The 26862-nt window shown below is 49.9% G+C and overlaps 10 protein-coding genes, 1 long non-coding RNA gene and 1 other non-coding gene across 15 annotated transcripts; 5 read left to right on the top strand and 7 right to left on the bottom strand.

Annotated features, from left to right (window-relative positions):
• Window positions 1–2: 2 nt before the first annotated feature.
• Window positions 3–13448, bottom strand: LOC9650042 (DNA-dependent protein kinase catalytic subunit). Its single transcript, XM_002989184.2, has 30 exons — window positions 13103–13448; window positions 12862–13051; window positions 12579–12797; window positions 12429–12518; window positions 12288–12381; window positions 12176–12239; window positions 12071–12130; window positions 11843–12018; window positions 11672–11786; window positions 11477–11612; window positions 11122–11421; window positions 11005–11075; window positions 10915–10943; window positions 10711–10864; window positions 10486–10658; window positions 10240–10429; window positions 10007–10196; window positions 9808–9962; window positions 9689–9757; window positions 9493–9635; window positions 9375–9438; window positions 9107–9323; window positions 8845–9057; window positions 4937–8790; window positions 4394–4883; window positions 3754–4341; window positions 3182–3701; window positions 2889–3135; window positions 2683–2826; window positions 3–2627 (listed from the first exon to the last, which is right to left on the bottom strand). The coding sequence occupies exons 1-30, from the start codon at window positions 13421–13423 to the stop codon at window positions 159–161; spliced, it is 11745 nt and encodes a 3914-aa protein (XP_002989230.2). The 5' UTR covers window positions 13424–13448; the 3' UTR covers window positions 3–158.
• A 121-nt stretch (window positions 13449–13569) lies between these two features.
• Window positions 13570–16104, top strand: LOC9630333 (3-oxoacyl-[acyl-carrier-protein] synthase II, chloroplastic). Its single transcript, XM_002989223.2, has 13 exons — window positions 13570–13955; window positions 14096–14295; window positions 14357–14560; window positions 14634–14744; window positions 14796–14891; window positions 14949–14994; window positions 15041–15120; window positions 15175–15243; window positions 15295–15379; window positions 15435–15589; window positions 15642–15722; window positions 15781–15840; window positions 15903–16104. The coding sequence occupies exons 1-13, from the start codon at window positions 13580–13582 to the stop codon at window positions 16035–16037; spliced, it is 1698 nt and encodes a 565-aa protein (XP_002989269.2). The 5' UTR covers window positions 13570–13579; the 3' UTR covers window positions 16038–16104.
• Window positions 15916–16933, bottom strand: LOC9650041. Of its 2 annotated transcripts, XM_002989183.2 has the most exons (4): window positions 16869–16933; window positions 16715–16814; window positions 16530–16655; window positions 15916–16479 (listed from the first exon to the last, which is right to left on the bottom strand). In XM_002989183.2, exons 1-4 carry the CDS (start codon window positions 16904–16906, stop codon window positions 16114–16116), a joined length of 630 nt encoding a protein of 209 aa, XP_002989229.1. In that variant the 5' UTR covers window positions 16907–16933; the 3' UTR covers window positions 15916–16113. The 2 variants fall into 2 exon arrangements, with proteins under 2 accessions (XP_002989229.1, XP_024518763.1); XM_024662995.1 differs by having other exon boundaries at window positions 15916–16474; window positions 16530–16814.
• Window positions 16934–17513: 580 nt separating this feature from the next.
• LOC9630332 (probable 1-deoxy-D-xylulose-5-phosphate synthase, chloroplastic) lies at window positions 17514–20834 on the top strand. 2 transcript variants are annotated; one of them, XM_002989222.2, is made up of 10 exons: window positions 17514–18146; window positions 18214–18336; window positions 18396–18560; window positions 18633–18783; window positions 18851–19122; window positions 19173–19446; window positions 19509–19816; window positions 19871–20152; window positions 20208–20492; window positions 20554–20834. In XM_002989222.2, the coding sequence occupies exons 1-10, from the start codon at window positions 17973–17975 to the stop codon at window positions 20704–20706; spliced, it is 2187 nt and encodes a 728-aa protein (XP_002989268.1). In that variant the 5' UTR covers window positions 17514–17972; the 3' UTR covers window positions 20707–20834. The 2 variants fall into 2 exon arrangements, with proteins under 2 accessions (XP_002989268.1, XP_024518748.1); XM_024662980.1 differs by having other exon boundaries at window positions 18211–18336.
• On the bottom strand, window positions 19761–20249 carry LOC112341966. Its single transcript, XR_002990774.1, has 3 exons — window positions 20190–20249; window positions 19982–20126; window positions 19761–19888 (listed from the first exon to the last, which is right to left on the bottom strand). It is a non-coding gene; the product is annotated as an uncharacterized LOC112341966 (long non-coding RNA).
• A 122-nt stretch (window positions 20835–20956) lies between the features above and the next one.
• Window positions 20957–21927, bottom strand: LOC9630331 (dnaJ homolog subfamily C member 7). Its single transcript, XM_002989182.2, has 7 exons — window positions 21836–21927; window positions 21737–21781; window positions 21604–21672; window positions 21341–21546; window positions 21245–21281; window positions 21137–21191; window positions 20957–21084 (listed from the first exon to the last, which is right to left on the bottom strand). Exons 1-7 carry the CDS (start codon window positions 21914–21916, stop codon window positions 21008–21010), a joined length of 570 nt encoding a protein of 189 aa, XP_002989228.1. The 5' UTR covers window positions 21917–21927; the 3' UTR covers window positions 20957–21007.
• Window positions 21928–21975: 48 nt separating this feature from the next.
• LOC112341972 lies at window positions 21976–22341 on the top strand. The gene has a single exon (XM_024663010.1). It carries the CDS (start codon window positions 21976–21978, stop codon window positions 22339–22341), a length of 366 nt encoding a protein of 121 aa, XP_024518778.1.
• LOC112341964 (ribonuclease 1-like) lies at window positions 22325–23223 on the bottom strand. 2 transcript variants are annotated; one of them, XM_024662994.1, is made up of 3 exons: window positions 23027–23198; window positions 22858–22981; window positions 22325–22801 (listed from the first exon to the last, which is right to left on the bottom strand). In XM_024662994.1, exons 1-3 carry the CDS (start codon window positions 23146–23148, stop codon window positions 22385–22387), a joined length of 663 nt encoding a protein of 220 aa, XP_024518762.1. In that variant the 5' UTR covers window positions 23149–23198; the 3' UTR covers window positions 22325–22384. The 2 variants fall into 2 exon arrangements, with proteins under 2 accessions (XP_024518762.1, XP_024518761.1); XM_024662993.1 differs by having other exon boundaries at window positions 22325–22981; window positions 23027–23223.
• Window positions 23224–23272: 49 nt separating this feature from the next.
• On the bottom strand, window positions 23273–24365 carry LOC9650040 (ribonuclease 1). The gene is made up of 3 exons (XM_002989181.2): window positions 24106–24365; window positions 23893–24051; window positions 23273–23839 (listed from the first exon to the last, which is right to left on the bottom strand). The coding sequence occupies exons 1-3, from the start codon at window positions 24199–24201 to the stop codon at window positions 23378–23380; spliced, it is 717 nt and encodes a 238-aa protein (XP_002989227.1). The 5' UTR covers window positions 24202–24365; the 3' UTR covers window positions 23273–23377.
• LOC9650039 (plastocyanin) lies at window positions 24365–25326 on the top strand. Its single transcript, XM_002989221.2, has one exon. The coding sequence runs from the start codon at window positions 24622–24624 to the stop codon at window positions 25141–25143; it is 522 nt and encodes a 173-aa protein (XP_002989267.1). The 5' UTR covers window positions 24365–24621; the 3' UTR covers window positions 25144–25326.
• A 3-nt stretch (window positions 25327–25329) lies between these two features.
• LOC112341963 (DNA-directed RNA polymerase III subunit rpc31-like) lies at window positions 25330–26579 on the bottom strand. The gene is made up of 8 exons (XM_024662992.1): window positions 26310–26579; window positions 26129–26261; window positions 25948–26076; window positions 25834–25899; window positions 25734–25783; window positions 25562–25675; window positions 25449–25506; window positions 25330–25394 (listed from the first exon to the last, which is right to left on the bottom strand). The coding sequence occupies exons 1-8, from the start codon at window positions 26565–26567 to the stop codon at window positions 25378–25380; spliced, it is 825 nt and encodes a 274-aa protein (XP_024518760.1). The 5' UTR covers window positions 26568–26579; the 3' UTR covers window positions 25330–25377.
• Window positions 26549–26625, top strand: LOC112341975. Its single transcript, XR_002990780.1, has one exon. It is a non-coding gene; the product is annotated as a small nucleolar RNA Z155 (small nucleolar RNA).
• The last annotated feature ends 237 nt before the right edge of the window (window positions 26626–26862 follow it).

The following is a 26862-nucleotide window of genomic DNA, read 5'->3' as shown; positions in this document are numbered from 1 at the left end:
GATCCTGCGAATAGGGCAAGCAGCAGAAAGGAAAGGGAAAAAATTACAAGGTTTACAGACTTTTGACCACCTTGGCTAATGTCGTGAGCTCTGTTGAATTTTTCTTTGCATGGATCGCTTGAACTTAATTCTTGCATTATATGTGGCAGTCGAGGATATTACATCCATGACTGCCATCCCACCCAGAGGCGCCCCAGGAGATTTGGATCGGTGGCTTGATCAACCAAACAATCCACCTGTTCCTCCACCGACGCACAGATCTTCCTGTCGATCCGCCGCCTCGTGTTCTTAACTGGATCACCCAGCACCGCCGCCTCGATCGCATGCATCCACGGCGTCCCGGCGTGAACCGAGCTCTGGAGCTCCCCGAGCGTGACATGCGCTGGGTTCCACAGGTCGAGCTTCCTCTGCGCGTTCTCGATCTTGAGCTCTACGTGCTGCTGCTCGTGGCTCTCCTCCTCGCCACCCCGGATGCTCGCGGTTCTCGCCGCCTCCTTCTTCCAGTCCACCAGCGGCTCCCTCACGAACACGTCCATGACCGCGCATATCATCTGCCGGCTCTTGTGGAGCGCGCTCAAGACCCGGACCATGTCGTTCTTGAGCAGTCCCAGCGAGTCGAGTGGCAGCAAAACGTTGGTCAGCTGCGGCGTGAGGCGGAAGGGGATGAGCTCCGGGACGGGGAGGAGGATCACTCCGGTGCCAAAGCTGTAGCCAAAGTCGATGGGAACGAGCGAGCCTGTTTGCATGTCGATCAGAGTGTTGGCCAGGTGCCTGTCGCCAACTCCGGCAATGTATCCGCAGATGCTCATCACCGAAAGGCTTCGAGCAAACTGGGAGCGCATCGCCAAGAAGGACTCGGCGCTGCTCGTTCGCTTGTACAGCCCCGTCTTGAGAGCATCCCACGGCACCTGAGCTACGAGCGCGTTCATCCTCGCCTCCATCTCCCCCGCCTTCACCTTGGTGTAGAGATTCTTGTAGCAGTCGTGGACGCTCTTGGAGCCGCCTTTCTTCTCCACCCACTGGTGGTACTGGTTCCTCAGCTCCACCAGAAGATCGCCCGCTTTCTCCTTCCGCTTTGCGGCCGCCAGCTGCTGGGCCACTCCATCCTTGATCACGTCGTCGAGAACGCAGGTGTTGTCCACGAACTGGAGCAGCCCACACTGCTGGGAGACGGGGATGACGGCGTACGTCCTCATCGAGAGCTCTCGCTTGGCACACGCGCCGTCTTCCCTGAGAACGCTGTTCATCTTCGCAAACAGCTGCTCGATGCGCTGGTCCAGCCGCAAGTCCTCGCCACCCTTGACGATGAACTTGTACTCTTTCTCGTCGGATCCCCGCATCGTCAAGATCTTTGGGCGTTGCTTGGAGCTCAAGCCGATCAGAGTCTCGTCGAATCCAACTAGTGTGATGTGCGATGAAACGTCGGGGCACTGCAAACCATCATACTGTCCAGGTATCTCGATCAAGTCATCGCTGCTGCTGCCGCGTCCTCTTGGCTGATCGAAGTTTGCCATCCACTTTGAAAAGGAAGCCAGGCTTAACTTCCCCCCGGGCAAGTCCTTGATAGCTTTCTGCAAGCTCGTCAGGACTCCAGCGATGGCTGTCGCAAACTTCTTCTCGTCCATCTGTAGGAGCTTGCTACCGTCTTCGCCAAGAGCCTTCACAACCGGCTTGGAGTAGTCCCTCGCAAACTTGACGTTGTATTCTCCGGCCTGTCTGGTCTCATTGCGCATGGCTTCCACGTCCAAACAGTCCGCGAAGACTGCTCGAAATGTCTCCCGAGCTTTGGTACGATTGCCAGACATGAGGCAGCTCTTCACTTCGCAGAGACCATCAAACAGCCGCTTCTCGGGAAAGGTAAGGTCTTCGAGAGCTCTCACAAGGCCTTCAAAGAGAGGACTTTTCAGAGTGGCTGCCAGCTTCCGAGTCCTGTCCAAGCCGACAGTTCCATACTGATCTTTGCTGACGTGAAACGGGAAGTAGAGAACCTGTGGAAAGTGTTGCGCAATGCTTTCCAGTATCCCAATGAAAAGGCCGCCTTCTCTCGAGTCCATCAAAGCCAGCAGTTGTGGCAACCATCCCAGGAAGATCCAGCTTGGAACCTTGTCAATCCGGGCCGAGAAGATTGCCTGAATCTCTTGGTGGCCAGCCATTGATATGAGCCTGGCTACTGCAAGCTGAGGCCCGACTGAAGCATCCATCGACAATGTCCGCAGCATGTTCGTCACCATAGCTTCCCGAAACACCGAAAAGCTTGTCACTCCAAACGACTGCCTGCTGTCTTGAATGCTCCTCCTGACCTCACTCTTCCACTTGGAGTCGTCTGCCGTGTTGAGAAGATCATCGCAGAAGCATGCAAACTTGAACGATGTCCTGGCCATTTCACGAGACGGTGGCACACTGTCGGCATTGCGGAGCAACTCTGAGTACGTCTTGTAAGCAGAACCAAGGAGAGCCATGGACTGGCTTAGAGCGTTCGTATCCAAGTCCTTGTCAATCAAAAGGTCCAGCTTCGTTCGGCCGAGCTGCGCGGAAGTGTCGCTCTCCACCAGCATAGTGACTCTGCGCCAGTCATCACAACCCGATATGCTGGGCTTACTTGCCTGCTTACGAACGTAGTCCAGCACCTGGTGCACAAAAGAAAAAACGTTTTAAAAGAAAATTCGATAGAAAGCAAAGAACCTGTTCTAGCATTGCTGCGGCACTCTTTGGATCCCTTTCCGACGTGCGAAGTGCTTGAAGACAACGAGGCTTGACCAGCCGTTTAAAAACGGTGGGATTGAAGCTTGTTTTCTCTGCCACGGCCACGTATTCGTCCATATATTTCTACGAAGAACATGATCAGAATTCATACTTGACAAAAATCGAAAGGTATATTAGTTCCTCACCTGTGCAACGCAGTAGGCTCCCTGTTTCATCACTCCCCTGGAAGCCTGAAGAAACCCAAAGGCACGCTCCTCGTCAAGCTGTTTGGTGAAGTTCTGCCTGGCTTGGTCAGCCTTAGCCTCTGGTGTAGTATTAAACAGGCCCTGGAGCTTCTGTAGAAACACCAGTCGGTTTTGAAGTATATCATCCCATGCTACGACGTCATCTCTCTCGGTTGAGGGCCAACGCTGGCGCCATTTGCTCAATAGCCTGCCAAAACATTTTAGCAAGCAGAAAATTACGGAATGAAGTATACCTTGAAATGTTCGACCGGTCTGGTCTCGAAGAAAAATCGACAAACTCCTCCAGTTCCACAGCCCTTTGTAGGATACGAACTTGCAGTCGCCTAGCGCCAGTCGCGAGAGGATGCAGAGCGGACCACCTCTTCCTGAAAGTCTTGTAACATTCGGCCAAGTAGCATCTAGCATGATCGATCTCGTCGTTGAAAACCGCAGATGCCGCGACTTGTGTGCCAAATCGTTGCAGAAGGACGTCCCTTCTGGTGGAATCCACCAAAGACGTTTGCAGGAATTTCGTCAGCAAAGATTGATGTGTAGGAACTTTTAACGCTCCTTTCACGAAGAGTCCCAAGTACGGGTCTTGAAGCTTCGGATGCCAGAGCTTCTCCAGGTCATACTCATCGGTCTCATCATTCTTCACTTGCAATAAAGCGTCTTCCATGATTTCGCCCCAGCGGGTCAAGTCGACGAGGCACGCCAGTCGTTGATTGTACCACAAGTCTTCCTCGACTTTGGAAGCAGTGCCTTCTGGAGTCTCTGCATACGAAGCAAATATATATAAAAAAGGAGAAACAACAGCATAACGTACCGTTGATAGCCTTGTCATAGAGCACTAGAGCTCGATCAGTATCTCCTCGAACCTGGGACTCCAGCGCCTGATGGCTGATACTTTGCGTCGTGAGGCGGTTCAGGTAGAGTGATAAAACATAATCGTCCTCTCCAATCGCGTTGTAAAGACGTGCAAGTTCCAGCCATGCTTCTTCTGTAACTGCATTATCTTGAGAGGTTTGGACCGATGGCCCTCTGTGTCTTTTTGCAGCGTTGAGGTTCGGTCTTGTCCCATGAAGAATTTGCTTTTCCAGAAGCAGAATGCCGGAATGGAAATTCTGTGAGTTGTAGCTCGCGGAACCGGCAACTTCTGGCTTTATCCAGGCGTCTCTATCTTTTAAACAGAGATCCTGGATTGTCCCGACCAATGTGCTCTCGCTGTGAGTTCGTTCTAGCGCGTTCTCAAAGCCTGTCCTGATTTCAGTCTTCACTGTCGTAACATCGTTCTGCCAGAAGGCCCCGAAGGTACTCGATAGTAAAAGTCTAGCAAACGTTGCGTCCCGCTCAGCCAGTGACCCCATGGGGCCGATAATGTCTTCGTGTTTGATCTCAATATCAGGAAGTTCACCTGTAGACACGGAAGAACAATGAAGTAAGTTACAACACGAAGATTCAAGCACCTGTACGGTATTGCCTCATGATCTGGACCTTGTTGGCACGTTCAAAAGCTTCAGTTGACTGCAAGGCCTTGCGTTTCCTTGTTGCATTAAAAACGTTTCTCAGCGTTCCAGCGCGGGATTCCTTGACGTGGTACAAACGCCGGTTCAGCCTTGTGACAGGATCAACGACCGCCACGTTTTGAGATCCGTCCGCTGCGTTTTGAGTCTGTCCAGGTTCGTCACTGCCCTCAAGTATTGTCATTGACGGGGTGTATGATGCCGTTGCTCGGATCAATCCTCCACGACCATGGTTGACAATAGCCAGTGATGCATTAGCCTCGGCAAGCTGACTTTCTTTCATAGAGCGAAGTGATCCTGCTTCCGAGAATAGGGGAGTCATTGGCAAGCTGCCCCCCACCGCTGAGGAATCAATTTGTCGCTCCTGAAACTCACAATCGGAGAGAGGAGCATTAAAGATAGGACGTCGGTAGTCCACTGATCTCTGGCACAGCTGCAAGTTTGAAAAGGTTTAGTCACAAGATCGCGAATGGCAAAATGACAAACCTTGAGCAGCAAAACATTTGTAAACGAAGTCCAGTGGCTCTCGATATCCGGAAGGTGCATGTTGTTGAGGACGTGACTGAAACGCTCCATCATGTTTTCCGGAAGCTGGGCATCCCAGAATGATTGCAGACTCTGTCGCACGCTGTCGGCCACATCACACAATCCCAGAACCAAAAATCGAGCGATCCTGCTATCGTGCGGCAGCTTCTTCGTTTCATAAAGAAACATAAGCATCTGGTAGAACTGCAAGCGGCATTCCTCTGTTTCGTAATGCACGAATGCATCACAAGTCTCCAAAACGACCTTTTGAGTGCTATTCGGGTCGGCCTCCCCTTTCACCACCTCCGCAAAAAGTTGTAGCGACCGGAGCTGACCTTTTGGATCGCGGTGACGAAGAAGCTTTGAGAGAAAAGAGACGATCATGTTGAAGTAGCTGTTGGCTGTGGCCGGATCTCGAAGTAGGATATCCAGCGCAACTGTCTTTGAAGGACCATGCAACCGAGGCAGCAAGTCGATCAGCACATGAATGTAAGCTCCAACATAAGGAGGGTACTTGGAAGTCAAGCGGTCCAATATGACAAGGCACTTGCTGTAGTTTCTTTCCTTGAAGGTTGACACGAAAAACTGCTTGAACTTGTTCTCGACGGCGGATAAGTCTGTATCCTCGCTTTTGTCTCTTAATACCATCCCAAGCACGTCCGCGGAAGCCGCAAACACTTCCTTCGCTTTTAGCTTTAGATTGCTCAGAAGCGTCTCATAGACATCCTCGCGTCCAACAGCGAGCCTCTCGAGTCCTTGGTTTACTGATCCTGAGGACGACACCACTGTCGCAAACAGCTGCAGCCCCACGGACTTTTGAATAGCGAGCTGCCTGTCTGAAGTGTTCGTGCTTTTGCCTCCAGCTTGAAGATACTTTAGAATCAGCCTTCCGTCAATGTTGACGCGGTCCTTCCAGAGCTGTATAAATGCTTTGATGATCTCCACATTCGCTCTTAAAACCTGGCTTGACTCGTGCGCTGCTACTGCCATCAAGTGATCAATAAACCTCGAAGCAGTGTGCCTATCCGTCGGCTCCTTGACATCCCACTGAAGAATTGTGATTGAGATGTCACGAAGGACGTAGTGAAAGGAGAAACCTCCTGTAGTTGGCGGGTCGTGAAGAATGACGTTCACTAGCGGCTGGAAGAACGTGTCTGAGAACCTGGCAAAGACTTTCCTGGCCTTCACCACCACCTTCCCCAAAAACAACCGAACGTTTGCATGAGTTGAACTGCTCTCCAGCGTTGCATGGATAGATTTCATCCACTCGGGCATCTGTTGGCTGCTTGTACTTCCAAATCTCGAATGCAAATGATCGATAAGCCTGAGGATAACTCCCATGCATGGATGCTGATCGAAATCGTCTTGATCCAGAGCCACAAACTCGACGTGTTCCTCCGTTTGTTCGTTTGCTGCTTGCTCTACGTTTTCATCAGTCTCTGGTAAAGATGCCATACTGTTGTCCCCGACAAAGCTGCTGATCACAGTCGGTTCTTGGCTCGTGCTCATTCCAACAAGATACTGCGACGAGAGTGTCATGGAAGACGTTCCACGGCGTGGCCCGTGTCCCTTGATCATGGCTCGGATTCCCTTCACGATAGCATGGCTCTCAACCAGTGTGCTCGTTTGAACGGGAAAAGAACTGTAAACTTTGCTGCAGTCGACGAGGTGTTGCCACAGAGGATTTCCAGCGTCTTTGAACAGCAGATTGAAGATCTTCTCGTCTTTCTGCGTGCACATTACCACGGCCGCCAAGCAGGTGTATGCCGATACGTGTAGATCACGCCAAAAGCTCACATTCTCTTGAAACGGATAGACTCTAGGATCGTTCTTCCCACGGGTGTCATTCGATGCAAACTTCATCAACTGCTGATAAGAGAATGTGATCCTTTCCTTGTCAACTTGAGTAAACAGCAGCTCCAGAAGTGTATAGCTGTATATCTTTGCAAGTAAAAGCTCCTGTTCCGTTTCCATGTCTGGACTCATTACTGTCCGACCGAGAGAATCCATGAGCTCGGTTACACGAGGCGTGAACCAGCCCGTAAGCGTGTCAACCGGAGACAAGCAGATCAGAGGAACGAAGAAGTAGTCCAGCACTGCTTTTCTGAGCCTGGGAAGTTTGGTTGCATCTTTCAAAACGTCCATACAATAGCTGAACGCAGCAACTCTTTTGTCTCCAATATTCTGTGCATAAGCTCGCAGCGCTTCAGAAAGTGGTGGCGTTGTGAGGCCTGTCGGGTTCTGAAGAAGCGGAAATAGAACCTCCAGAGCGTCTAAGTTTCTCGACGACACTATCGCACCGATCAGCAGGTCGAGAGTCCCCAGATAGTCTGTTCTCTCCATAGAACCGTCAGGAAGGTCAGCTTCTCTTACCAGAAGATGGCTGGTTACAAGAGATGTCAAGCTACCGATCAGCCGGGTACGGAGGCTTGAGTCCATGGACTCCTCCAGGAAAAAAGGGACGAGCAATAGAGCACTCTTCCTCAGCATTGCGCACTCGCTCCAAACTCCAAGTGTGGTAGCACTTAAAAACGCGAACAGCACCTCCAGAATAAATTGGAACGCCGGTTGAGAGCCACCGACAACTGAAGCTTTATCCAGCACCAAGAGCTTGTGAATAATACCCGCAATAAACTGTTTGTCCGTGACAGAGCTACCATCCAAATAGCATGGTCGCAGTTCCGTAAGGTGCAAGAGAAATTCCCCCACAAAGCTTCCTTTTGTTATCGTTTCACCTTGATACTCGTCCAGAACAGCATGAAGGATTAGCCTGGCCGTTTCATTCCTCACGGACTCCTTCATCAGGACGGGTAGGCATTTCTTGTAGAAGAACTTCACTTGCTGGACCACCACCTTTCGAAAGCTTAAATAAAATCTACCTCCTGGAGTTACACTGTCGGTGCCACGGTCGACTGTGTCCCCGTTCTTGTCCAACACAATACGAAGAAGTTGGTCCACTACTACCCGTAATGCTACAGACAGTCGTATAATCTCCACGTAAAGTGGCTCGGCCAACGGTGATACTGGTTCTTTGCTGATGGTGTATACTGTATGCAAGAGCCGTTCACTGAGCTGCTCCGACCTCTCCTTCCCCAGCGTGGGAACCAAGGCTCCCACAGTATGCAAATGCTGATACGCTTTTACGAGGTTCATACTTTGAGAGAGTCTGCCTTCCGTGATCTGATGAAGTTCAAGCGTTGAGATATCAAACTCCGAGGACGTGTTGAGCATCTCCCGAAGAACTTGTACTAAACCATCCTTGAAGCCAGACGATATACGTGTCAATGACCAAAGAACGCTCGAAACAAGCATGCGAAGCTCTTCTGCACCCGATGACTCTGGTGTGAAAGTCGTCATTTCTGATGGCTTAAATAGCAGAAGGCATAATAGGTGCTGTAGCTTGTCATAATGAAGCGGCAGGATCTCAGCTAGAAGCTTTTCTTTGTCATCACGAGAAGGTGTTTCAACTGATGAAGGCTCACTCGCCCCTATTCCCATCTGTATAATGTCCTTGAAAAGAGCCATCAGATGCAGAATTGCACTATCATTTTCCTTCAGAGGAATGCACCTTGCAGGGAGCTCTTCTACAAACTGGTTGATCCGAGAAAATATCTGCGTTCTGAGCGGTTCAATCTCCTCCAAACCTATCATTTGAGCTCCTAGGTACCAGTGTAGAGAATGTAAAGCTGTCGAAAGCTCAGGCATTGACTTTGCAGTGAATATATTCGAAGGCAGTTTCTCGAATAAACCTGCTAACATATGAAGGCGCTGGGTGCCAGTGAACCTCTCGCGAAACCAGTGCATGCACGATCCTCCTGCAAAGCCATTAAAGATGTCTCAACAAAACACTCACAACAAATGTTACATACCCGGCAAGGCAGAACAAACCGCAGATAACAAGGCCATACATTTCGTGCGACACCTCTCGTGACTAAGTTTTGTTTGCTCGAACAGCCACGTCATGAAGTCTTCCAAGGTACAGAATAGCACTCTGTCCTTCTTATTCTTCTGAAGCAAACTAATATTTCGCACAATAAGCTTCTCAATGCCATCCAGAGCTTTATATGCTTGCTTTATTGTTCCTGTCACAAAAAGCAAAGTAAACTAGGCTTTCTCTTATTTTTCCCTTACCAATCTGCTCAGCATCCGTATCACCCACGCGTAAAGATTTCAGGAGGAAAAATGCAAGCTCAAAAATGTAGCGGTCCACAATGGATGAGTTCTGCCGCAGGATAGGATAAATTTGATAGGCAGCCATAGATGCACCAAGTCGATGGTAAGGACTTGGATGGTCCATACGATTGTACAGGCGACGTAGCATAGACGTCACATTCACAAAGTTACTAGCCTGAAACAAACGAAACACAATCATGTCTCAAACTGCTAAAAACTGTCAAACCTCTGGAGGAGCATGCCGAATTGACCAACGCAAGAACTCGCTAAAACATCGAGAGCATAATTCTCTGCAAGGAGGACAATATGAACTAAAAGAAAAAGCGAAACACTTATTGACACACCTCATGGAACCGTTTTCAGCGTCGACAAGTCCTTCAAGTATAGCGTCTAAGAGGGCCATAGTTTCCGGATTTTCCTTTTGAGTATTGCTTGTCATCCAATGAATCAACTGCATAGCGAACTCACTGAAAAGTTGTTGCGTAACCTGGAACGATATCGTGATTAAATTTCGAACTATACAAGCTAGAGAGTTATTACCGGTTCAACATCTGTCGCAAGCCAAAGAACAGAAGGAAAAAGCTTTCTATAAAGTTGCACATAGTTTCCCTGAACAAGAAACTCGATAAGGAAAGAGACGATTTACTATGTTCGCTTACCAGATTTGTCTCGTCATTTCTGGTTCGTAATGGGCCTTTTGCAGCATTTCCCAGCATAAGCAAACACATTGCATGCAGCAACTCAGACGAGAGTACTTTAATTTTCCGGTCGCTGGAAGATTTGGCCAATTCCACAATCCTGGGAAGCAAACAGTCTACGAGCACAATTAATGACATACCCAGTACTTTTTATTCTTACCAAGCCAAATGTCCAGCTTCTCATCTCTTAAAGGTACTGTAAACTTAATACGATCCACCACGTCCCAGGACAATCCTCCCGTCCCGCTAGATTGCAAAAGATTCGCGTCAGGAACAAGAAAATGACCATATGCCCCTATTTGACCAATAAAACGTTGAACGCGAACTTGAATATCTTCGAATGTAACAACCTGCAAACAAAATTAAATCTCGACTATGCAAAGAAGCAAGTACCTTTGTTTTCTCTTTTTCTAAAAGCTTCAGTGTTTTAGAATCCATGGTCTTCTTTCTGGAGTCCGCTACTTCAAACAAATAGTCTCGTAGACAGGGGACTATGTCCTGTAACTGCTTTTGTAGTTCTTTTGGATGCAAGTTATACCACCGCTGGAGAGAATCCAGCGCAATATTTGCCAAAGGATGATATGTGGCTGGAAGTTAAGGACAAAAGACTGATCGAAAGAAAATTCTCAAAAAGGATATCTGAGTCCAATTTTTAATGCCAGCTTCAAGGGCCTTACTATTGATGCCAGATCTAGAAGGGTCGGAGGGCACGAGAGACATAGATGAAGACAAGAACCAAGAAGCTCGAGTTTATAGCGCCTGCTAGTGATTAGGACCTCGTGTAAAAATTCTTGGATCATTACATGAGAAGACTGCACAGAAAATAACCTGAGAATAAAGCCCAGAAAAGAGATTTAGCGGTACCTGGTCTTTCTCGAAGTAGCCTTTCTGATCACCAATACTAATCACAGCAGCCAAAAGCTTGTAGAATCCGCTTATAAGAGGATATTTCCTTGAGAGATCGATCAAACATCGACAGAACGGAAAAATCCACTTTTCCATCAAAGACGCATGGTCACTATAAGAAAAAGATAAAACGCCAGGAAATCAGAGGAAGTAAGTAAATACCTTGCGAACAGACGAAGAACAAAATCCACCTACAAAGAAATAAGAAACAAGAGTCAGCGGGACAAAAGAACCTCCCAGGTAGTTCAATACCAAGTTCAGATATTTCAGCATCTGATTTTTGTCCAACGGTTCTATAGGAGCTTCAGCTTCCGGCTCTTGTCCTGTTACTCAATAAGTTTTGAGGAAATGCCGGGCAACCATGCGTACCTGAAAATTCCGAGCTATTTGCCTTGTTCAGGTCTTTGACCCTATACTTTAAGTTGAGCTCCATCATCAGCTTCATAATACTACGGATTAACGAGTCGAAAATTGTAGTTTTAAGATCGGAAACATTCACGCTTAACACCGCGAGATCGACGCCCACAATGCCATCATCATCTTGTAAGTTTTCCGTATGTGATGGCTCGGAAATGTTCGTCAGGATCTGGCACCAAAGGTCACAATAGCTCTTCCACAAGAAATCTGACGCCGGATCCGTATCTGTTGCACGATCAAGAGAAGACCATACTGCAAGGATAAAAACACAAGTCGATTCACGTCAACTTTTACACAGCGTACTCACCAACATTCATCAGGAACATGACAAAAAGATTCCCCTTCGGATACAAAGCCTTTAAAAGACTGCTGATGGTGCTATGAATTGCCACCCGTTGCTTAGGAAATAAGGAAGGGTACTGGAAAAATATACGACCAGTAACCTGCACAAAACAAGAAGAAAAGGCCATAAAGAATGACCATATTACCAAAACAAACCCACCTCGGTAATCAATGAAACCATGAAATCTTCCACCCGGTCAATATATACAACGATATTCGCAAATGCACCTACTACGGTCACCGCGTATCCTAATTCTTCATGACTATCACCACCTCTGCATAAAGATAGATGACATTAGACAAACATAAAAGAGATAGACAATGCATAAACCTGGAGAAACTTCCAACAAAAGGGACTAGTCTTTGAAAGGCTTTCTCAAGATCAGATTTCCCAGAATATTTTACGATAGGTCCTGCAAGCTTTCCGATGCCCCGAATAGCCAGCGATACAAGCTTCGGGTTATCTTGCCTGGACTCAAGTGTGTCAAGCATGTGCTTCATTAATGCCTGCAGGAAAAGCTCATCAAAGCCGTGATCGGAAACGCAAGTTACGAATAACCTTGTAGGTTCGGTCCGGATCTTCTATTCGGCGATCATCAGAGATCAAGCAGCTCGAGATCTGCAAAGCGTCGTCATTGAGAGGAAAAGGGAGCAAAATCAAGACCTGTGATACAAACTGGTCGTATGCAGGTAAGGCTGCCGATCTTAAACTAGCATTGCCATGTAGGCTAGTAGAAACGAAAATGTTAACAAAGAAAAGAGAGAATGCAACATACCAATATATTTGCAGCCACTTCAATAAATCTCCACTGTTCTTGAAAAGCGCAAGTCGAAAACGCCATGCATGTCTTGCGAGAAGCCGTAATCCAGCTGCAAAATGCCATGGCTACCACAGCACCTAGTAATGACCAAGTTACCTCGAATCATTTCGTATCGTTTCATGTCTTCCCTGTAGTAGAGAACTTGCTCCAGATAAGCATACGCTCTCTTCGAATTCTCAATAGTTCCTAGAAAGGAAGTCAGAGACAAGAACGTATTGTAATGCTCGACAGAATTAAGTTGCGTACCACCAGCCGGCACTGTGTCATCGAACCACTGAAGCAACGAATCAAGGCACTTGACGGCACCTGCAATGAGCACGAAGGTGACATCTTTCCCGGACTGCTTAAGCTGTTCTTCCAGGGTATTTAAACAAAGGCGGAGAACAGTGCTCACATTGCCATCATCATAAAGAGATGGAAAGAGCTCGATTGAGTAGCCAAGTGTGATGAGTATATTTGCTCTCACTGCAAAGATCACCAATCAAGACGAGTGAGCAAAAGCAAACAAGGTGTAAGTGTTCCCACTTACAAGAACCAGAAGTTTTAGCTTTCCGAAACTCCGCTAGCAGCATTTCAGCAACTTTCCAGTCCATCAATCCGTCGCTCGTAGCGTTGCCAGCCCGAAGAACCCCGATCTCAAACAAGGAAATGATCGGAGCCAGCGCAGCTGCTTGCACCGATCGCGTCTCGTCAATGCGAAGTATTCTCAGCGCATTCTCCTGGAAGACAAAAACACAAGATGAGAGTGGCCTGCATTCCAAAAGTCGTACCTTGATCAAGGAACAATACAAGGAGGCTCGCTCCGGGCCGACACTTCGCACAAATTCCCCCAGAAACACCAGGCACTTCTCCCGCGCCTTGTGGACGCTCCTCTCCCGAGAAATCCTGAGCCTGTCGACGACGCAGAAAATCCCTGTATCCCTGTCGAAGACGGCGGAGGCGGCGAAGGCGAAATCCTCATCGGACACCAGCTGACTGCAAAAGCCCGATAGATCGTCGACGGTCACGCCTAAATCCGTCTCGGATCCCTTGAGAGCTTCCTCTGCCTCGCTGTTGAGTGTCGCCAAGTACTGCGAGACCTTGGAATCCATTGGCTTGTCGCCAAAGCCCCCAAGAACCCTAAAACCGGATGACCTGGAAGTGCCGACGTGGAACTAGTGACGTGGCGGACCATCGCAATCCAGTGAAAGCTTTTATACATGGCTCCCTCGCTCTTTAAACCCTAAACCCGCGGCGAAGGGGGCGCGATGAGCACTCCTCTCACCGTCTCCGCGCCGCTGTGTAGCTGGCTGCTCGCGGCATGCTACACAAGAACAATGGCGGGGATCTCTGGAATGGAGCAGCAGCCGGGCGCCAATGCAGGCTTGACAGGCAGGGTGAGCAGCAGCAGGAGATCCGGGAGGCGGAGCGCCAGATCTCGCAGCGCCGCCATGCTGCACCAGCGGATTGTGGCAGCGGCGGGGACCATGGGGAGCAGCATGGTCGCGTGCCTCTCTTTCGAGGCTTGCCCTCACTATCGCAATGCCAAGTGGTCATCGTTCTTGTGGGAGGAAGAAGCGCGGATTCTTGGCTCCCCTCAGCGAAAGAGGGCAAGCAAGACGAGATGCGCCGCTGCGATCACAGGTAGAATTGGTGTTCTTCGATTCCTTCTAGCTCTTCTTTTGCTGGGGCATGCAGCGCTTGCATGCTGATGCATGCATAGGAATCTTCTTTTGTTTTCGTGTTTTTTTTTTCTCATAGCCGGATTCTTCTCTGTTTTCTAGATCGACTCGTGGCTCCCGAAAAGGATGCGGGCGAGGAGAGTAGGAGCAGCACCTCCGTTCGAGACAGAAGGGTTGTGATCACAGGAATGGGTCTTGTTTCCTCTCTTGGTAATGATCCAGATACCTTCTACGACAACCTGCTTGAAGGAAACAGCGGGATCTCGGAGATCCAAAACTTCGACTGCCAGGAGTTTCCCACGGTAGGCAGACACTTCCGGAGACTTTGTCAATTAAGAGTTTCTTCGTTTTCTTTCTTTGCAGCGGATTGCTGGAGAGATCAAGGACTTCTCTGCTGATGGCTGGGTTGCTCCAAAGTTTTCGAGACGCATGGACAAGTTCATGCTTTACCTCCTTACCGCTGGCAAAAAAGCGGTGGCCAATGCTGGAATCGCTGGCGATGGCTCAGTGGAGCTTGACAAGAGCAAGTGTGGAGTTCTCATGGGGTCCGCCATGGGCGGCATGCAGGTACATCCCTCACATATTCCTGCCTTTGGATGCATTTGTTTGTTTGGACTTGATGGATATCCGAAAATTCCAGGTCTTTAACGATGCCATCGAAGCTTTGAGGGTCTCGTACCGCAAGATGAACCCGTTCTGTGTCCCATTTGCTACGACTAACATGGGTTCAGCAATGCTGGCCATGGATCTGGTAACTGTGACGTTGCGTCGTTGACTAATGTGGCTTTTGAAAACCGCACAGGGATGGATGGGTCCAAACTATGCAATCTCGACGGCGTGTGCTACCAGCAATTCGTGTATATTAAGTGCTGCAAACCACATCATTCGAGGGGAAGCGGTAAGCACCTTTGGCGTTGAAGTTTGTCGCTCGTCTGCTTATCTTTTCTTTACTCAGGACGTCATGGTCTCCGGCGGGTCGGATGCGGCGATCATTCCAATTGGTATTACGTGCGCTGAATTGTGCTGATGTCTTGACACCTTCCTCAGGTCTTGGAGGATTTGTCGCTTGCAGAGCACTGTCACAGCGAAATGACGATCCCAGTAAAGCGTCACGTCCCTGGGATCGGGTAACTTTCTCGCTCTGTCTCGTGTAGGACACTTATCTGAGTTTCATTGTCCAGGATCGGGATGGCTTTGTTCTTGGAGAAGGTGCAGGCGCCCTTGTTCTGGAGGAACTGGAGCATGCAAAGGTTGGTGACAATGCAAAGCCTCTTTCCAGAACATGATTGGAGTTTTCCCAGAGACGAGGAGCAGAAATCTATGCTGAATTTCTCGGCGGAAGCCTTACATGTGATGCGTATCATGTGACTGCAGCTCATCCGGAAGGTAAATTCAAAGGTTCGTGGAAAGAAAAGAGTGACATTTTTCTTCCTGTCTTTAGGCACTGGAATGCTTCTTTGCATTGAAAAGGCGCTGGACCAATCCGGCGTGAGACGGGACGATGTCAACTATGTTAATGCTCATGCCGCGTCGACAAGGTCTGGAGATGTTCAAGAGTACAAAGCCATAATGCAGTCCCTTGGCGACAACACTGAGGTATTTATTTGAATGACTCATCTGGACGTGTCATGAGATCTTGCGGTTGCAGTTGAGAGTCAATTCAACGAAATCGATGATGGGTCACCTTTTAGGAGCTGCAGGAGCGGTAGATGCCATAGCCACTATCCAGGTGCTCTTTTCAAAAGCAGTGTGTTGCGTATTCCTTCTGACACGCAACCGCAATGCAGGCTATCAAAACAGGTTGGCTGCATCCCACCATAAACATCGAGAATCCGGAGAAAGATGTGGTGCGTTTTCGTCCGTCATTTGCTTTCCATGTTTTGTTTGGCCTGAAAGAATTTCGCTGCAGAATATGGACTACATTGTGGGAAGCCAAAAGCAACGATTTGATGTGAAAGTTGCGCTCTCGAACTCTTTTGGATTTGGGGGACACAACTCGTCAATTTTGTTTGCCCCGTATCAGGATGAAAGGTCTGATAACTAGGTAGAACGTGAGCTGTACCTTCTTTTCCTGCTTAAAACTTGTTGCTACCCCCTCGGCCATCCTTTTCTCTTGGTTTTCAGTCTACTGTCCACCATGGCTTTGTGAGTTCGATGCCATTGTCTACCAGAAACGAATGGCAGATGTCCAGTGATGCTCGGCACATATTTTTCGTCTCGCCAAAGGTCCCCTGGAAGCGCAACATTCCCCTCAAACTGGGTATGACTTGATCTTCATTGCCAGATTCTAACGGCTTGTCATCCGGTTCTTTTGTAGGCAAGCCAACAAATATCTCAGATGCAGTTTGTAGTGTTTGATGCCAGCACTCGTCATTTAGAGGCCCCAGAGTTGCGACCACCAAGGTAACTAGTTGTTCCAGGCGGCCGTCGGACAGTCCCAAAGTCCTCAAGTCGACGACAACCAGGTTATCCCCACCAATGCTGTCCTGCGACAAAACAACTGGAGGAGTGGCAATGGCGACGACACGAGTGTTACCCGATGGATGAAAATGTAAGGCCACTGGAGTGCTTGGCAGTACTTGTAGTAAGTGTCGGCCAAGGGCTGCTTGCGAGCTCCAGCCGAGCGCACCAGGTGAGCATTTCTCTTTGCAATCTCGAAGGCCTTCGAAAACATTCAGTAGTTTGTTTCGGCCCCAGGAGGAGACCCGATAGAAGACTCACTTTTCTTTCGGAAGCCGTGAGGATGTGGTGGACTGCTCGCCGACCAAGCTTGTTCCTCGTCAACACGATGCGAACTTCATCCGCCAGGCTCCTCGCTGATCTGACTCACAATGCGTTGAGTCATTCCCGTCTGGGCTCAAACCTCACGGCTCACCTGGTGCTGTCCAAGCATCGAGCGAGGAAGGCCGCCATGGCCACTTACGTATTTTTCTTTTCTAGTTTATCTGTATTCTCGTGGACAGTCTTTGAAAACGTTTTTGGTTTATAAGCTCTGTTTATCAAAAAGAAGACTAGCTCCTGTTCGCGTAGCTCGTCTTCAATGCAAGAAATCCAAGCTTAGAGGGCCACCACCCTCGAAAATCATCCCTTTAGACATGGCCACTTAATACTCGTGGACAGTCTTTGGCGCATGGAAAACATTCTTGGTTGGCTCTATCGAAAAGGTGTTCCATGCATGGACCGTGAAGGATAAGAGACGTGGCTCAAGACTTGGAAACCTCTCTTTCTCTGATGTGAAGGTTGAGTTGTAGCTCGTCCTCGATGCAAGAAATTCAAAGCTTAGAACACCACCACCCGCGAAAATCATCCGCCAACCAACCAACCAGTGCAGTGCAGTAGGCCTGCGTTGAACGATCAGTAGCGATTGAATTATGAGCCGACTCGACTCAGTCGCATTGCAAAGCCATCTACACACGGAGCACGCAATATTCTCCCTTTTTCTTGGATGGGCGACCGTGCGTTAACTCCCCAGTCTATCGAAGAACATCTGTTGTGTCTCGTCTTTCTTCCGAATATAAATTATATGCGTGTCGCCATGAGCTGTGCCCCGAGTCTTTTATCTCCATTGTTTAGTCTAGTGCCTGCCGCTCACATCTCGACAACGCGACGAGCACTAGTAACAAAAAGCTCCTTTTGTTGTCTCTCGCGTTACCACGTATCCAACAGGAAGAAAGAGATTTGTTCCATCGCCGCCCCTCTTGCTGGTGTTTATGTTCCTGTGAGTGGAAGAAGCATTCTCTCGCTGCAACCGTCCAAAGGATTTGGATTGGATTGACTGCACCAAGTCCGCCACTTCGTTTCATTGCGCCCGGTCCTCCCCTCGACTAGACCGTCTGTTGCTCCATTTAACTGTAGTCACTTGTTCGTTTTCCTCGAAGAATCCTAGCGGTATCGCTGAATATAAAAGAGGTCCCCCCACTTCCACTTCTCCCAAGACTCAGTGTCAACTCTCTCTCTCGGACTCTGTCGGCTTAACGAAATGGCTTGCGCTTCCATCTGCTCCCAGCAAGTATCGGCCAAGCTTAGCCGAGACTCGCTCAATTCTCCTGCTTGCAGCAGCTCTGTGGCTTTGGCATTCAAGTCCAATGTTTCCGGAAGCATCCGAGAGTTTGGCTCTGCAGCCAAGCTTGCTAAAACTGCTCCGCTTTCTCAGGTACTCGTCCCTTTTGCTCATCTGCATCTGCATCTGACTGACGTGATCGTGCTCCCCCTTGAAGCAGAGTAACGTCGTGGTTCGAGCTTCAGCGCTGTCCGAGGCACCTGAATACTTCTCCGAGAAGCCTCCGACGCCACTGCTGGACACCATCAACTATCCACTTCACATGAAAAACTTGGGAGTTTCTGTAAGTCGCGATCTGTTTTTCCTGCAGCCAGCTAATGAGATGTGTCTTCCGGCAAGCAGGACCTGGAGCAGCTGGCTGAGGAGCTTCGGAATGAGACCATCTTCTCTGTTTCCAAGACTGGCGGCCACTTGGGATCCAGCCTGGGAGTAGTGGAGCTCACTGTCGCGCTCCACCATGTGTTCAACACGCCGGAAGATAAAATTCTGTGGGATGTCGGCCACCAGGTGCGAATCCGAAAAGTCCCTTCACTATGCAGCAATATCTGACTGACACGCTCGAGTGCGGTGCGGTTGCAGACGTATCCTCACAAAATTCTCACGGGACGGAGGTCCAGAATGCACACGTTGCGGCAGACCGACGGCATTTGTGGCTTCACCAAGCGTTCCGAAAGCGAATATGATCCATTTGGTGCCGGACACAGCTCGACAACGATCTCCGCTGGCCTGGGTAGAGTCAAAACTTCAATTTTAGAAAGATGGAACGAAAACTAATTGGAGACCTTTACGCGTTGCAGGAATGGCTGTTGCAAGAGACCTCCAAGGCAAGAAGAACAACGTCATTGCAGTCATTGGAGACGGCGCCATGACGGCCGGACAAGCATACGAAGCGATGAACAATGCGGGATACCTGGACACAAACTTGATTGTCATTCTTAACGACAACAAGCAAGTCTCACTACCAACAGCAACTCTGGACGGCCCGGCTCCACCAGTTGGAGCTCTCAGCAGTGCTCTGAGCAGGCTACAGTCGAGCAAAAAGCTTCGAGAGCTGCGCGAAGTGGCAAAGGTACGAAAATCAGAATCTAACTTCTAAGAAAACCGCCTACGCCTTACCAGGGAGTTACCAAGCAAATCGGAGGACACATGCACCAGCTTGCTGCCAAGGTCGATGAATATGCTCGCGGAATGATCAGTGGTACCGGAGCTACTTTCTTTGAAGAACTCGGACTGTACTACATCGGTCCCGTTGACGGGCACAGGATTGACGATCTTATCGCCATCCTCAAAGAGGTCAAGGCAGCTGAGACAATTGGACCGGTCCTGATTCACGTTGTCACTGAGAAGGGGCGCGGCTATCCTTACGCAGAGAGAGCTGCAGACAAGTATCACGGTGAGTTTTGAAGCTAAAGGATTGCATCGATGGAGAACTTACACACAGGAGTTACCCTCCAGGAGTTGTCAAGTTTGATCCTGCAACTGGCAAGCAGCAAAAAGGAAAGCCAGCAACCAAGGCATACACCACATACTTTGCAGAGTCCCTTGTTGCAGAGGCACAGAAGGACGAGAGCATCGTAGCAATCCACGCAGCAATGGGTGGAGGCACGGGCCTCAACATCTTCCAGAAGCAGTTTCCAGAGCGATGCTTTGATGTTGGCATTGCAGAGCAGCATGCAGTAACTTTTGCCGCTGGACTTGCGAGCGAAGGAATCAAGCCTTTCTGCGCAATTTACTCTTCATTCCTCCAAAGAGGATACGACCAGGTGCGTGCTTACAGACGAGTTTATGGACCAGCCATCTAACAACTTGGTTTGCAGGTGGTTCACGACGTCGACCTTCAAAAACTCCCAGTCAGATTTGCAATGGACAGGGCAGGACTCGTTGGAGCAGACGGACCGACACATTGCGGTGCATTTGATGTCACTTACATGGCTTGCCTTCCAAACATGGTGGTCATGGCACCCGCTGACGAAGCCGAACTCATGCATATGATTGCTACAGCAGCGGCCATCGACGACAGACCATCGTGCTTCAGATATCCTCGCGGGAACGGTATTGGAGCGTTACTTCCGGCTGGAAACAAAGGAACACCGGTTGAGGTAAGCCGCAAATCCAAGTCGAGAGCATCCAACTGACCTCTGAGGTTTACGCCAGATTGGAAAAGGAAGGATACTGGTTGAAGGATCCCGCGTTGCTCTCCTGGGCTACGGAACCATGGTACAAAACTGCCTGGGGGCCCGTAACCTGCTTCAAGAACACGGCTTATCTGTCACAGTTGCAGACGCCCGATTCTGCAAGCCTCTGGACCAGCAGCTAGTAAGGCAGCTCGCAAAGGAGCACGAAGTTCTCATCACCGTGGAAGAAGGATCGATTGGTGGTTTTGGATCTCATGTTGTTCACTTCTTAGCGCTCGACGGTCTTTTGGATGGAAAGCTCAAAGTAAGTAACGCTGGCTTCGAAAATTATGGAAAGCTTACGAAGTGACTCTGTGACTTTGCAGTGGAGGCCTATTGTACTTCCAGACCGTTACATTGACCACGGATCACCTCAGGACCAAATGGCAGAGGCTGGACTCACATCCTCGCACATTGCTGCCACAGCCTTGAGCATGCTCGGCAAAACAAGAGAAGCTCTGCACCTCAAGTCCAGGTAGCCAAATAGTAAAAGATTCCAAATTGAAATTCGTAGACAAAACGTTCACCCTGTAAATGTTCGATTGCGGCATGTGAAGAAGAATCAACTTCATAATAAAACTCCGCCAGGAGAATACTTACCAAGTCACCGCCATCTTTGAAACCTAACTTGCTCTCTTCAGTGGATTATGTAAGCAGCTTGCCCACAGCATTTTTCTTTGCCTGTTTGAATAACCTGGTCAAATACTTCACGAGGAAAAAATGGCAAAAGGAGGACAAAACTTGGTCAATTAAAAACAAAGAGAAGAAGAACCTTTGGCATCAAATAATCTTCTTCTCGGATTTAATTGTTTTGTAAGAGTCTACCAGCTCTCTAAATTTTCCTCTCATCTCCTCGACTGTACAAAAGTGAACTCGTCACATTTAATCTACCAAGAAGTTCTTTCTTACCTTTGTCGGGGTTTTTGTCTGGATGGAATTGCAAAGCTCGCTCTCGGAAGGCCATCTTGAGACAAACCAAACAAGGTTAGCTTTTAGCGCGTAAAGTACTTGTCTCACCTTGATTTCCTCTTCAGAAAATGCTTCGTCTCTAAATCTGGATATATAGAAACGAGTCGTCAATGTGAAAGAATCTCAAGCTAGACATGAACTTACGGGTCAAGGCCGAGCACTGCGTAGTGGTGCCGCAGCCTGGATCGTTCTTTAAGCTTGGAAGCAGCTTGCTCTTTAGTTTTGGCCTCATCAACTTTCTCCTCATTCCGTTGGGGATGCTCTTCCCACTTCTGATATCTAGCCGTGCGGACATTCCTGTAGCTAGACTTCAAACTGTCGTAGGCACCCTGCATTCGAGCAACACGCTCCTGAAGGAAAAGGTGTAAGAAAGCCCTCACAGAAAGAAGGAAAGGCGAGCTTCTTACTCTCCGTTCTAGCTCATCCAAATGACTCTGCCGGAGATCCGACTCATCCGGTGCGTACCATTTGGCTTCCTTGTAAAAAACCCAGAGACTAGCTGAATAAGAAAGGAAAAAACAAAAGCTCCCCGAGCAATACCTGGTTAAACGAAGAGGGCCGTCTGAGTCTCCGGAACTTGGTCGCCTGTCAAGAGAACACCAAACGTCGATCGATCAGCCGAGGAATCACATCGCTTACAGCAACTCCAGCGACGAGCGCCGCAAGAGCGTAGCTCTTCCATCCGAATCGCGCCTCGCGACTCTTCTGCCTCGTCTCCATTTGCCTTGCCTGGCATTTTAGGGCTAGGGCAAAACCACTTAGATGAAGCAGGAGGTTTTATGCTGCGCGTCACTCCAATGCTCTTCCTGACACATCTTTCATTCTTGCGGCGGATCGGCTTCTCCCCTTGCCGCGGCGGCGACAACGAGGGCAGGGATTCCGGCGATCGAGCGAGATCATCCAGGAAATCGAGGAACGGTATGGACAATCATAACAAGGCTGATGGAGATGGGGCTGGATCGAAAGAGGAGCAGCCGCCGGCCAAGAAAGAGGAGGAGGAGGAGGAGGAGGATCTTGGGCCGCCTCCAGAGAAGCCGCTTCCAGGCGATTGCTGCGGGAGTGGCTGCGAGAGGTGCGTATGGGACATTTACTTCGACGAGCTCGAGGACTACAAGCTGCGCAAGGCAGTGAAGAGCAAAGACTGATTAATTAACTACTATAAAATAAACGGGGCGGATATTCCTTGAATCATTCAGTGGGGAGCCCTAGAAACGCGACGCGCGAAGAACACCCCTCCGACGAGACGGCTGGGCAATCCACGAATCCGGTGGCGTTCCTGTCGACGCAGTAGTAGATCTGGTACAGCTGCGGGTAATCCCTGCTCCCGCTGCTGCTGCACTCGAGAATCGTGCGCGTGTGCAGCGCGCGGAGGATCGAGTCGGCGGCGTAGCTGCTCCCATTGGGCACGATCCCGGCGGCGCCCAGATCCGCCAGCGGGTGGATCATGTCCCGCAGCCGCAGCGTCGTGGCGAAGTAGTCGTGATCATCCGCGAAGGCGCAGCTTCCGTGGGCCTCCCACTCGTGCTCCCAGAAATCGTCGCCGTTGCTCTGCGGGCATGTGAGAGAGGGCCACCGCGAGCGAAGCTCGGGCATCAAGTCGGCAATCTGTGTTGCCAATCGATCTGGAAGTATCATGCAGCGCTGATCTAATAAGAGCAAACCTGGGAGGCGTTGTATGGCGTGGAGTCGCAGTACTCCGGAAGAGATGTGGCGTTGGAGACGGGCCACAGGCCGTGGAGCGTAAAATTGGCAGCGAATCTCGGCGGGTAGCAGCACTGGTTGATGCTACAGAAGGCGTTTGGCCACTGCGTCCAAAAAAGAAAAGCTTACGAGGATCTTTGCAGAATACTTTTGACTTGGCCTGCCTCGAGAACAAGGAGAAACATGTCGAAGCCCTGAATCCCTCGCGACAGAAACACCATCGCGATCGCCGCTATTGCACTGCGGCCCATGGCGATGACGACGGATCGAGCTCACAGTGCGCGTGCGTGTGCATGCACGCATTGACCGCTTCAAGCATTATAGTTTATTCATGCCCAGGTTGGAAATATTTGTTTTCTCAGGCAGCGAAAGAAATGCTCCCCGAATTGATTCGCTACGTTCATTCATCCCCTTTGCGTGAGCGGGACAAGAAACGGTCCCCTCTCGCTTCTTTTTATTTCCACTTTCATCGGGTGCTGGTCACAAGGTGGCGATCTCATGATCGTGATCACGTTTGATACCTCGGCCAAACGATGGGAATTCCACCTGCGTGGTGCACTTGCTGTTGGGAAAGACGGGGCAGTCGATGATGGTAGACGCGTCGGAGGCGACGCAAAAGTAGAGCTGGTAGAGCTGCGCTGTCCGCGACGAATCCCGGTTGCATTCGATCCCGATAGTGTGGCCCAGCCCGTCTTCCAGCGCAAGCTGGATGCTTTGGAGGCTGTAGAGGCGATTGTTTGGGCGGATTCCAGCGCTGGCCAGGTAGCCGAGGGGATCCACTTGCTCCCGCAGCGCTAGCGATCTCTCAAAGTATTGGTGCTCGTCCCTGAAGGCGCAGGTGCCGTGCTTCTCCCACTCGTGCTCCCAAAACTCGACGGAGTTGCTGCTGGGACAGTCAAGTGATCCCCATTCCCGGTTCATAGCTCTACGAAGATCCGAGATCTGATGGACGAAGAGATCTTAGCTTATAGTTACTGCAATCGAGTACTACTGACCTGGGACAGCTCAAAGGGATTGGAGGGGTCGCAGAATTGGGGCCAAGTTCCATCATCCTTGTTAGGCCACAGGCCGTGTATCGAAAAATCTTCGGCCGGCTTGCCTGTTGTTGGATAGCAGCATGCAGCTTGACCCCGATCACAGTATGCTCCTGGCCACTGCGCAGCAACGAATTACTGTCACAGATACTCTGTTTTTAGCATTGGACTTGCCTGGAGAACGAAGTAGAAGAAATCGAATCTCTGCGCTCCCGCGATGATGAACAAGTTGCTGCAAACTAGCGCGACGACGATCGCACAGAACCCCATTGCTTTGCGAATCTCTCTGCCCGCCCGCAAGAAATCCCTTTATAGAGTTGAAACGGAGAGTCTGGCACTTACACGTTTATGATGGCGAACCACCTTGAATATGCTTCTGGGAGATTCGAACAAGCTTAAAGGTCCTCGGGGTTTTGTTTCGTACAAGCTTAAAGGTTATATCTGGTTTTAGAGGTTAGAGTTTTGCTTACGTGGCAACGCCCCATTTGCTGCACAAGATACACTTTACACGTGGCAGCAAGGCACTGGAGCACTCTCTATCCAGTCCTCCTGGCTCCGATTGCGCCACCTGTAACGCCATCCCATTTTATCGACTCCATAGCAGTAGCTAGTAAAGCTAGGGAAGAACAAGAAGAAGTAAGCCAGGGAGGAAGAGGAAGTAACTGGTTTTGCTTGCTTGCTATCAATCAGATGGCGTCGTCGGTTGCAGCATCAAAGCTCGCAGTTCCCACATTCGTGGGGCTCAAGGCCGGGGAAGTGGTGAAGCCGAGCATCGCACGCAATGCAAGGCCAGTGCAGCACCAAGCTCCGCTCGTCTGCGTCTCGTCCATGGAGGGCGTGGCCAAGAGAGCCGGCAAAGTGATGGTGGGAGTGTCAGCGGGGCTTCTCCTGGGGGCATCCTCGGCTCTGGCAGCGTCCGTCACCGTCAAGATGGGAGGCGACGATGGCTCCCTCGCCTTCATCCCCAAGAACATCAGCATTGGCGCCGGCGACACCGTCATCTTCGAAAACAACGCTGGCTTCCCGCACAACATTATCTTCGACGAGGACGCGGTTCCCTCGGGTGTCAATGCCGACGCCTTGTCCCACCCCGACCTGTTGAATGCACCGGGTGAGAGCTACAAAGTGACTTTGCAGACCAAAGGCACCTACGGCTTCTACTGCGAACCCCATCAGGGCGTTGGCATGAGCGGAGATATCAGCGTCAACTAGAAGTCCCCGCAGTGTTTCTCATCCGAGCTCACAGATATGTCCACCTTTTGTATCCTTGAAAGATATTGCGCCTGCGTGCATATTTATAGCTTAGCTATGAATCGATCAATGAAAGCTGAGAACCAAGCGATTGCTAGGCATACCTTTGTGCCACCTGAAATTGTAACTCAATCATGAAGCTTTTCCTTTTTTTTTTTCCTTCTTCTCTTCCTCATGCATTCATTTGTTCCTTCCTCAGTACGTAGGGCCTTCTGTTGAACACAAAACCATTCAGGAGTTGAGAAGCAACAAGTTGTACGCCTTACCATCATCGCCACCACCATCATCAAAGTCGTACTCTTCGTCGTCATCGAACTCCTCGTTCTGGAGATGAACAGTCAAGAAACAAAATGAAAAATTCGGTGGGAGCAACACGCACCTTCCCATAGTCGTCCTCGAATTCATCCTCGTCATCAAAAGCTATGTCTTGGTCCTCCTCGTCTTCTTCTGCACCTTCCCCTTCCTTGTTCTCGCCAGCTTCCTTATCGCCTTTCTGGAATATATAACGTTTCTCTGTTCATCCGCAGCAGCGAGATCAACAAACTCCAAACCTGTCCAACTTTCTGCTCCAGGGACGCTAGCTTGTCCAACCGACCAAGATCTGAAAGAATGGGAGCGTAAACACTGGCGAGGACATGATGACACACTCACCACTCTTGCTGCTCCCCTTCAGATTCCATATACCTTCTTCGTCATTCTCCCTCCTTTTCTTTCTCTCTACCGAAAAACACCAGTGAGCAAGGAATGAAAACGAAAAAGGCTTACGGTTTCCTAGCAACTCTGCAGGGAAGAACATGGAGCTGAGCTGAAGGTAGAGCGACAAGGACTTTCGCTTGGTCTGAGGGCCAGGCTTGGATCTACTCAAGCAACGCTCGACATCCGAAGGCACGCTAGCTGGAGAAACACAGAACTTAGTGTGGTGTAGCAAGCCAAGAATCTCGCTTACAAGTGTCTTTGTCGACAGCCTCGATGTAATAGGCCGACTCGTTCCAAAATGTGTGGAGAGTTCTCCTCCGCTCCACAAGGAACGCATTGTTTCCCTGTGTGATATCCGGCCTCTCGGGTAGTGTCTCTACCGCCTAAAACTCATTTATCAACGTCTTAAACCGCAAGGAAGGCGGACGAACCGGAAAGAGAGGAGGCGGCCCTTCGAGCTTCCTCGCGGTGAGAATCCCGCCTGTCTCGTCGCGGATGATCGGCCCGGCACGCCCCCCTCCTCCGCGACCCCGCCCACGCCCGCGGCTAAATGCTCCTCGCCCGCGCCCAGACATCCCTAAAGCTAAAACCCTCAACCCTAAAACCAGATTCACTTGTGTCCGCTCTAGGGTTTCTTGGGCGCCGCCTCCTTCTCTCTCGCTTCCCCTGTGTGTGGGGTGATGATACATTGATTCAGACGCGAATCGTAGTGGTGACCTGAATCAGACTACAATTATCTGACCACGCTGCCATTCCAATCCTTTCTCTGTTGCGTTCTGTTGCCACTGATGAAACAGCAAAGAGCTATTAGAACAAGAGTGTTTGGTGGCTGTCACGCTCCAAGTGCTATTGCGGAGCGGATGTAAAACATCCCCATCGCGCCCCGCAAGCAAGATGATTCCCAGAACACCCAAATCCTGCTGACAATCCACGGCTGCGAGCGACTCCCCCGTGCCACGTGTGCGGCCGGATTTTGTTTGCAGC

The sequence above is a fragment of the Selaginella moellendorffii genome, unplaced genomic scaffold (assembly GCF_000143415.4).
Source record: "Selaginella moellendorffii unplaced genomic scaffold, v1.0 SELMOscaffold_95, whole genome shotgun sequence".
Taxonomy (NCBI): Eukaryota; Viridiplantae; Streptophyta; class Lycopodiopsida; order Selaginellales; family Selaginellaceae; genus Selaginella; species Selaginella moellendorffii.
Note: the sequence above shows the minus strand (reverse complement) of the source record. Positions and strands in the feature narration are given on the sequence as shown.

What these genes read in the sequence shown, in the direction of transcription:
- LOC9650040 (XM_002989181.2), bottom strand. Translation starts at nt 24,201, where the DNA reads ATGGGGTTCTGTGCGATCGTCGTCGCGCTAGTTTGCAGCAACTTGTTC. An exon ending in TCTTCTACTTCGTTCTCCAG is followed by an intron (nt 24,052 to 24,105) that starts GCAAGTCCAATG and finishes GTTGCTGCGCAG; the next exon opens with TGGCCAGGAGCATACTGTGA. An exon ending in ATCCCTTTGAGCTGTCCCAG is followed by an intron (nt 23,840 to 23,892) that starts GTCAGTAGTACT and finishes TTCGTCCATCAG; the next exon opens with ATCTCGGATCTTCGTAGAGC.
- LOC9650041 (XM_024662995.1), bottom strand. Translation starts at nt 16,906, where the DNA reads ATGGCGGCCTTCCTCGCTCGATGCTTGGACAGCACCAG. An exon ending in CGATGCTTGGACAGCACCAG is followed by an intron (nt 16,815 to 16,868) that starts GTGAGCCGTGAG and finishes ATTGTGAGTCAG; the next exon opens with ATCAGCGAGGAGCCTGGCGG. An exon ending in CTTACATTTTCATCCATCGG is followed by an intron (nt 16,475 to 16,529) that starts GTAACACTCGTG and finishes GTCGCAGGACAG; the next exon opens with CATTGGTGGGGATAACCTGG.
- LOC112341964 (XM_024662993.1), bottom strand. Translation starts at nt 23,200, where the DNA reads ATGCGTGCATGCACACGCACGCGCACTGTGAGCTCGATCCGTCGTCAT. An exon ending in AGTATTCTGCAAAGATCCTC is followed by an intron (nt 22,982 to 23,026) that starts GTAAGCTTTTCT and finishes CGCCTTCTGTAG; the next exon opens with CATCAACCAGTGCTGCTACC.
- LOC112341963 (XM_024662992.1), bottom strand. Translation starts at nt 26,567, where the DNA reads ATGTATCATCACCCCACACACAGGGGAAGCGAGAGAGAAGGAGGCGGC. An exon ending in GGCCGCCTCCTCTCTTTCCG is followed by an intron (nt 26,262 to 26,309) that starts GTTCGTCCGCCT and finishes AATGAGTTTTAG; the next exon opens with GCGGTAGAGACACTACCCGA. An exon ending in GGCTGTCGACAAAGACACTT is followed by an intron (nt 26,077 to 26,128) that starts GTAAGCGAGATT and finishes GTGTTTCTCCAG; the next exon opens with CTAGCGTGCCTTCGGATGTC.
- LOC9650042 (XM_002989184.2), bottom strand. Translation starts at nt 13,423, where the DNA reads ATGGATTCCAAGGTCTCGCAGTACTTGGCGACACTCAACAGCGAGGCA. An exon ending in ACGACCAGTTTGTATCACAG is followed by an intron (nt 12,131 to 12,175) that starts GTCTTGATTTTG and finishes GACGCTTTGCAG; the next exon opens with ATCTCGAGCTGCTTGATCTC. An exon ending in GCATTAAAAATTGGACTCAG is followed by an intron (nt 10,430 to 10,485) that starts ATATCCTTTTTG and finishes ACTTCCAGCCAC; the next exon opens with ATATCATCCTTTGGCAAATA.
- LOC112341972 (XM_024663010.1), top strand. Translation starts at nt 21,976, where the DNA reads ATGCTGCGCGTCACTCCAATGCTCTTCCTGACACATCTTTCATTCTTG.
- LOC9630331 (XM_002989182.2), bottom strand. Translation starts at nt 21,916, where the DNA reads ATGGAGACGAGGCAGAAGAGTCGCGAGGCGCGATTCGGATGGAAGAGC. An exon ending in GGCCCTCTTCGTTTAACCAG is followed by an intron (nt 21,673 to 21,736) that starts GTATTGCTCGGG and finishes GTTTTTTACAAG; the next exon opens with GAAGCCAAATGGTACGCACC. An exon ending in TGGATGAGCTAGAACGGAGA is followed by an intron (nt 21,547 to 21,603) that starts GTAAGAAGCTCG and finishes CTTTTCCTTCAG; the next exon opens with GAGCGTGTTGCTCGAATGCA.
- LOC9630332 (XM_024662980.1), top strand. Translation starts at nt 17,973, where the DNA reads ATGGCTTGCGCTTCCATCTGCTCCCAGCAAGTATCGGCCAAGCTTAGC. An exon ending in AAACTGCTCCGCTTTCTCAG is followed by an intron (nt 18,147 to 18,210) that starts GTACTCGTCCCT and finishes TCCCCCTTGAAG; the next exon opens with CAGAGTAACGTCGTGGTTCG. An exon ending in AGCTGCAGACAAGTATCACG is followed by an intron (nt 19,447 to 19,508) that starts GTGAGTTTTGAA and finishes GTTACCCTCCAG; the next exon opens with GAGTTGTCAAGTTTGATCCT.
- LOC9650039 (XM_002989221.2), top strand. Translation starts at nt 24,622, where the DNA reads ATGGCGTCGTCGGTTGCAGCATCAAAGCTCGCAGTTCCCACATTCGTG.
- LOC9630333 (XM_002989223.2), top strand. Translation starts at nt 13,580, where the DNA reads ATGAGCACTCCTCTCACCGTCTCCGCGCCGCTGTGTAGCTGGCTGCTC. An exon ending in ACTGCCAGGAGTTTCCCACG is followed by an intron (nt 14,296 to 14,356) that starts GTAGGCAGACAC and finishes CTTTCTTTGCAG; the next exon opens with CGGATTGCTGGAGAGATCAA. An exon ending in AGGAACTGGAGCATGCAAAG is followed by an intron (nt 15,244 to 15,294) that starts GTTGGTGACAAT and finishes GAGTTTTCCCAG; the next exon opens with AGACGAGGAGCAGAAATCTA.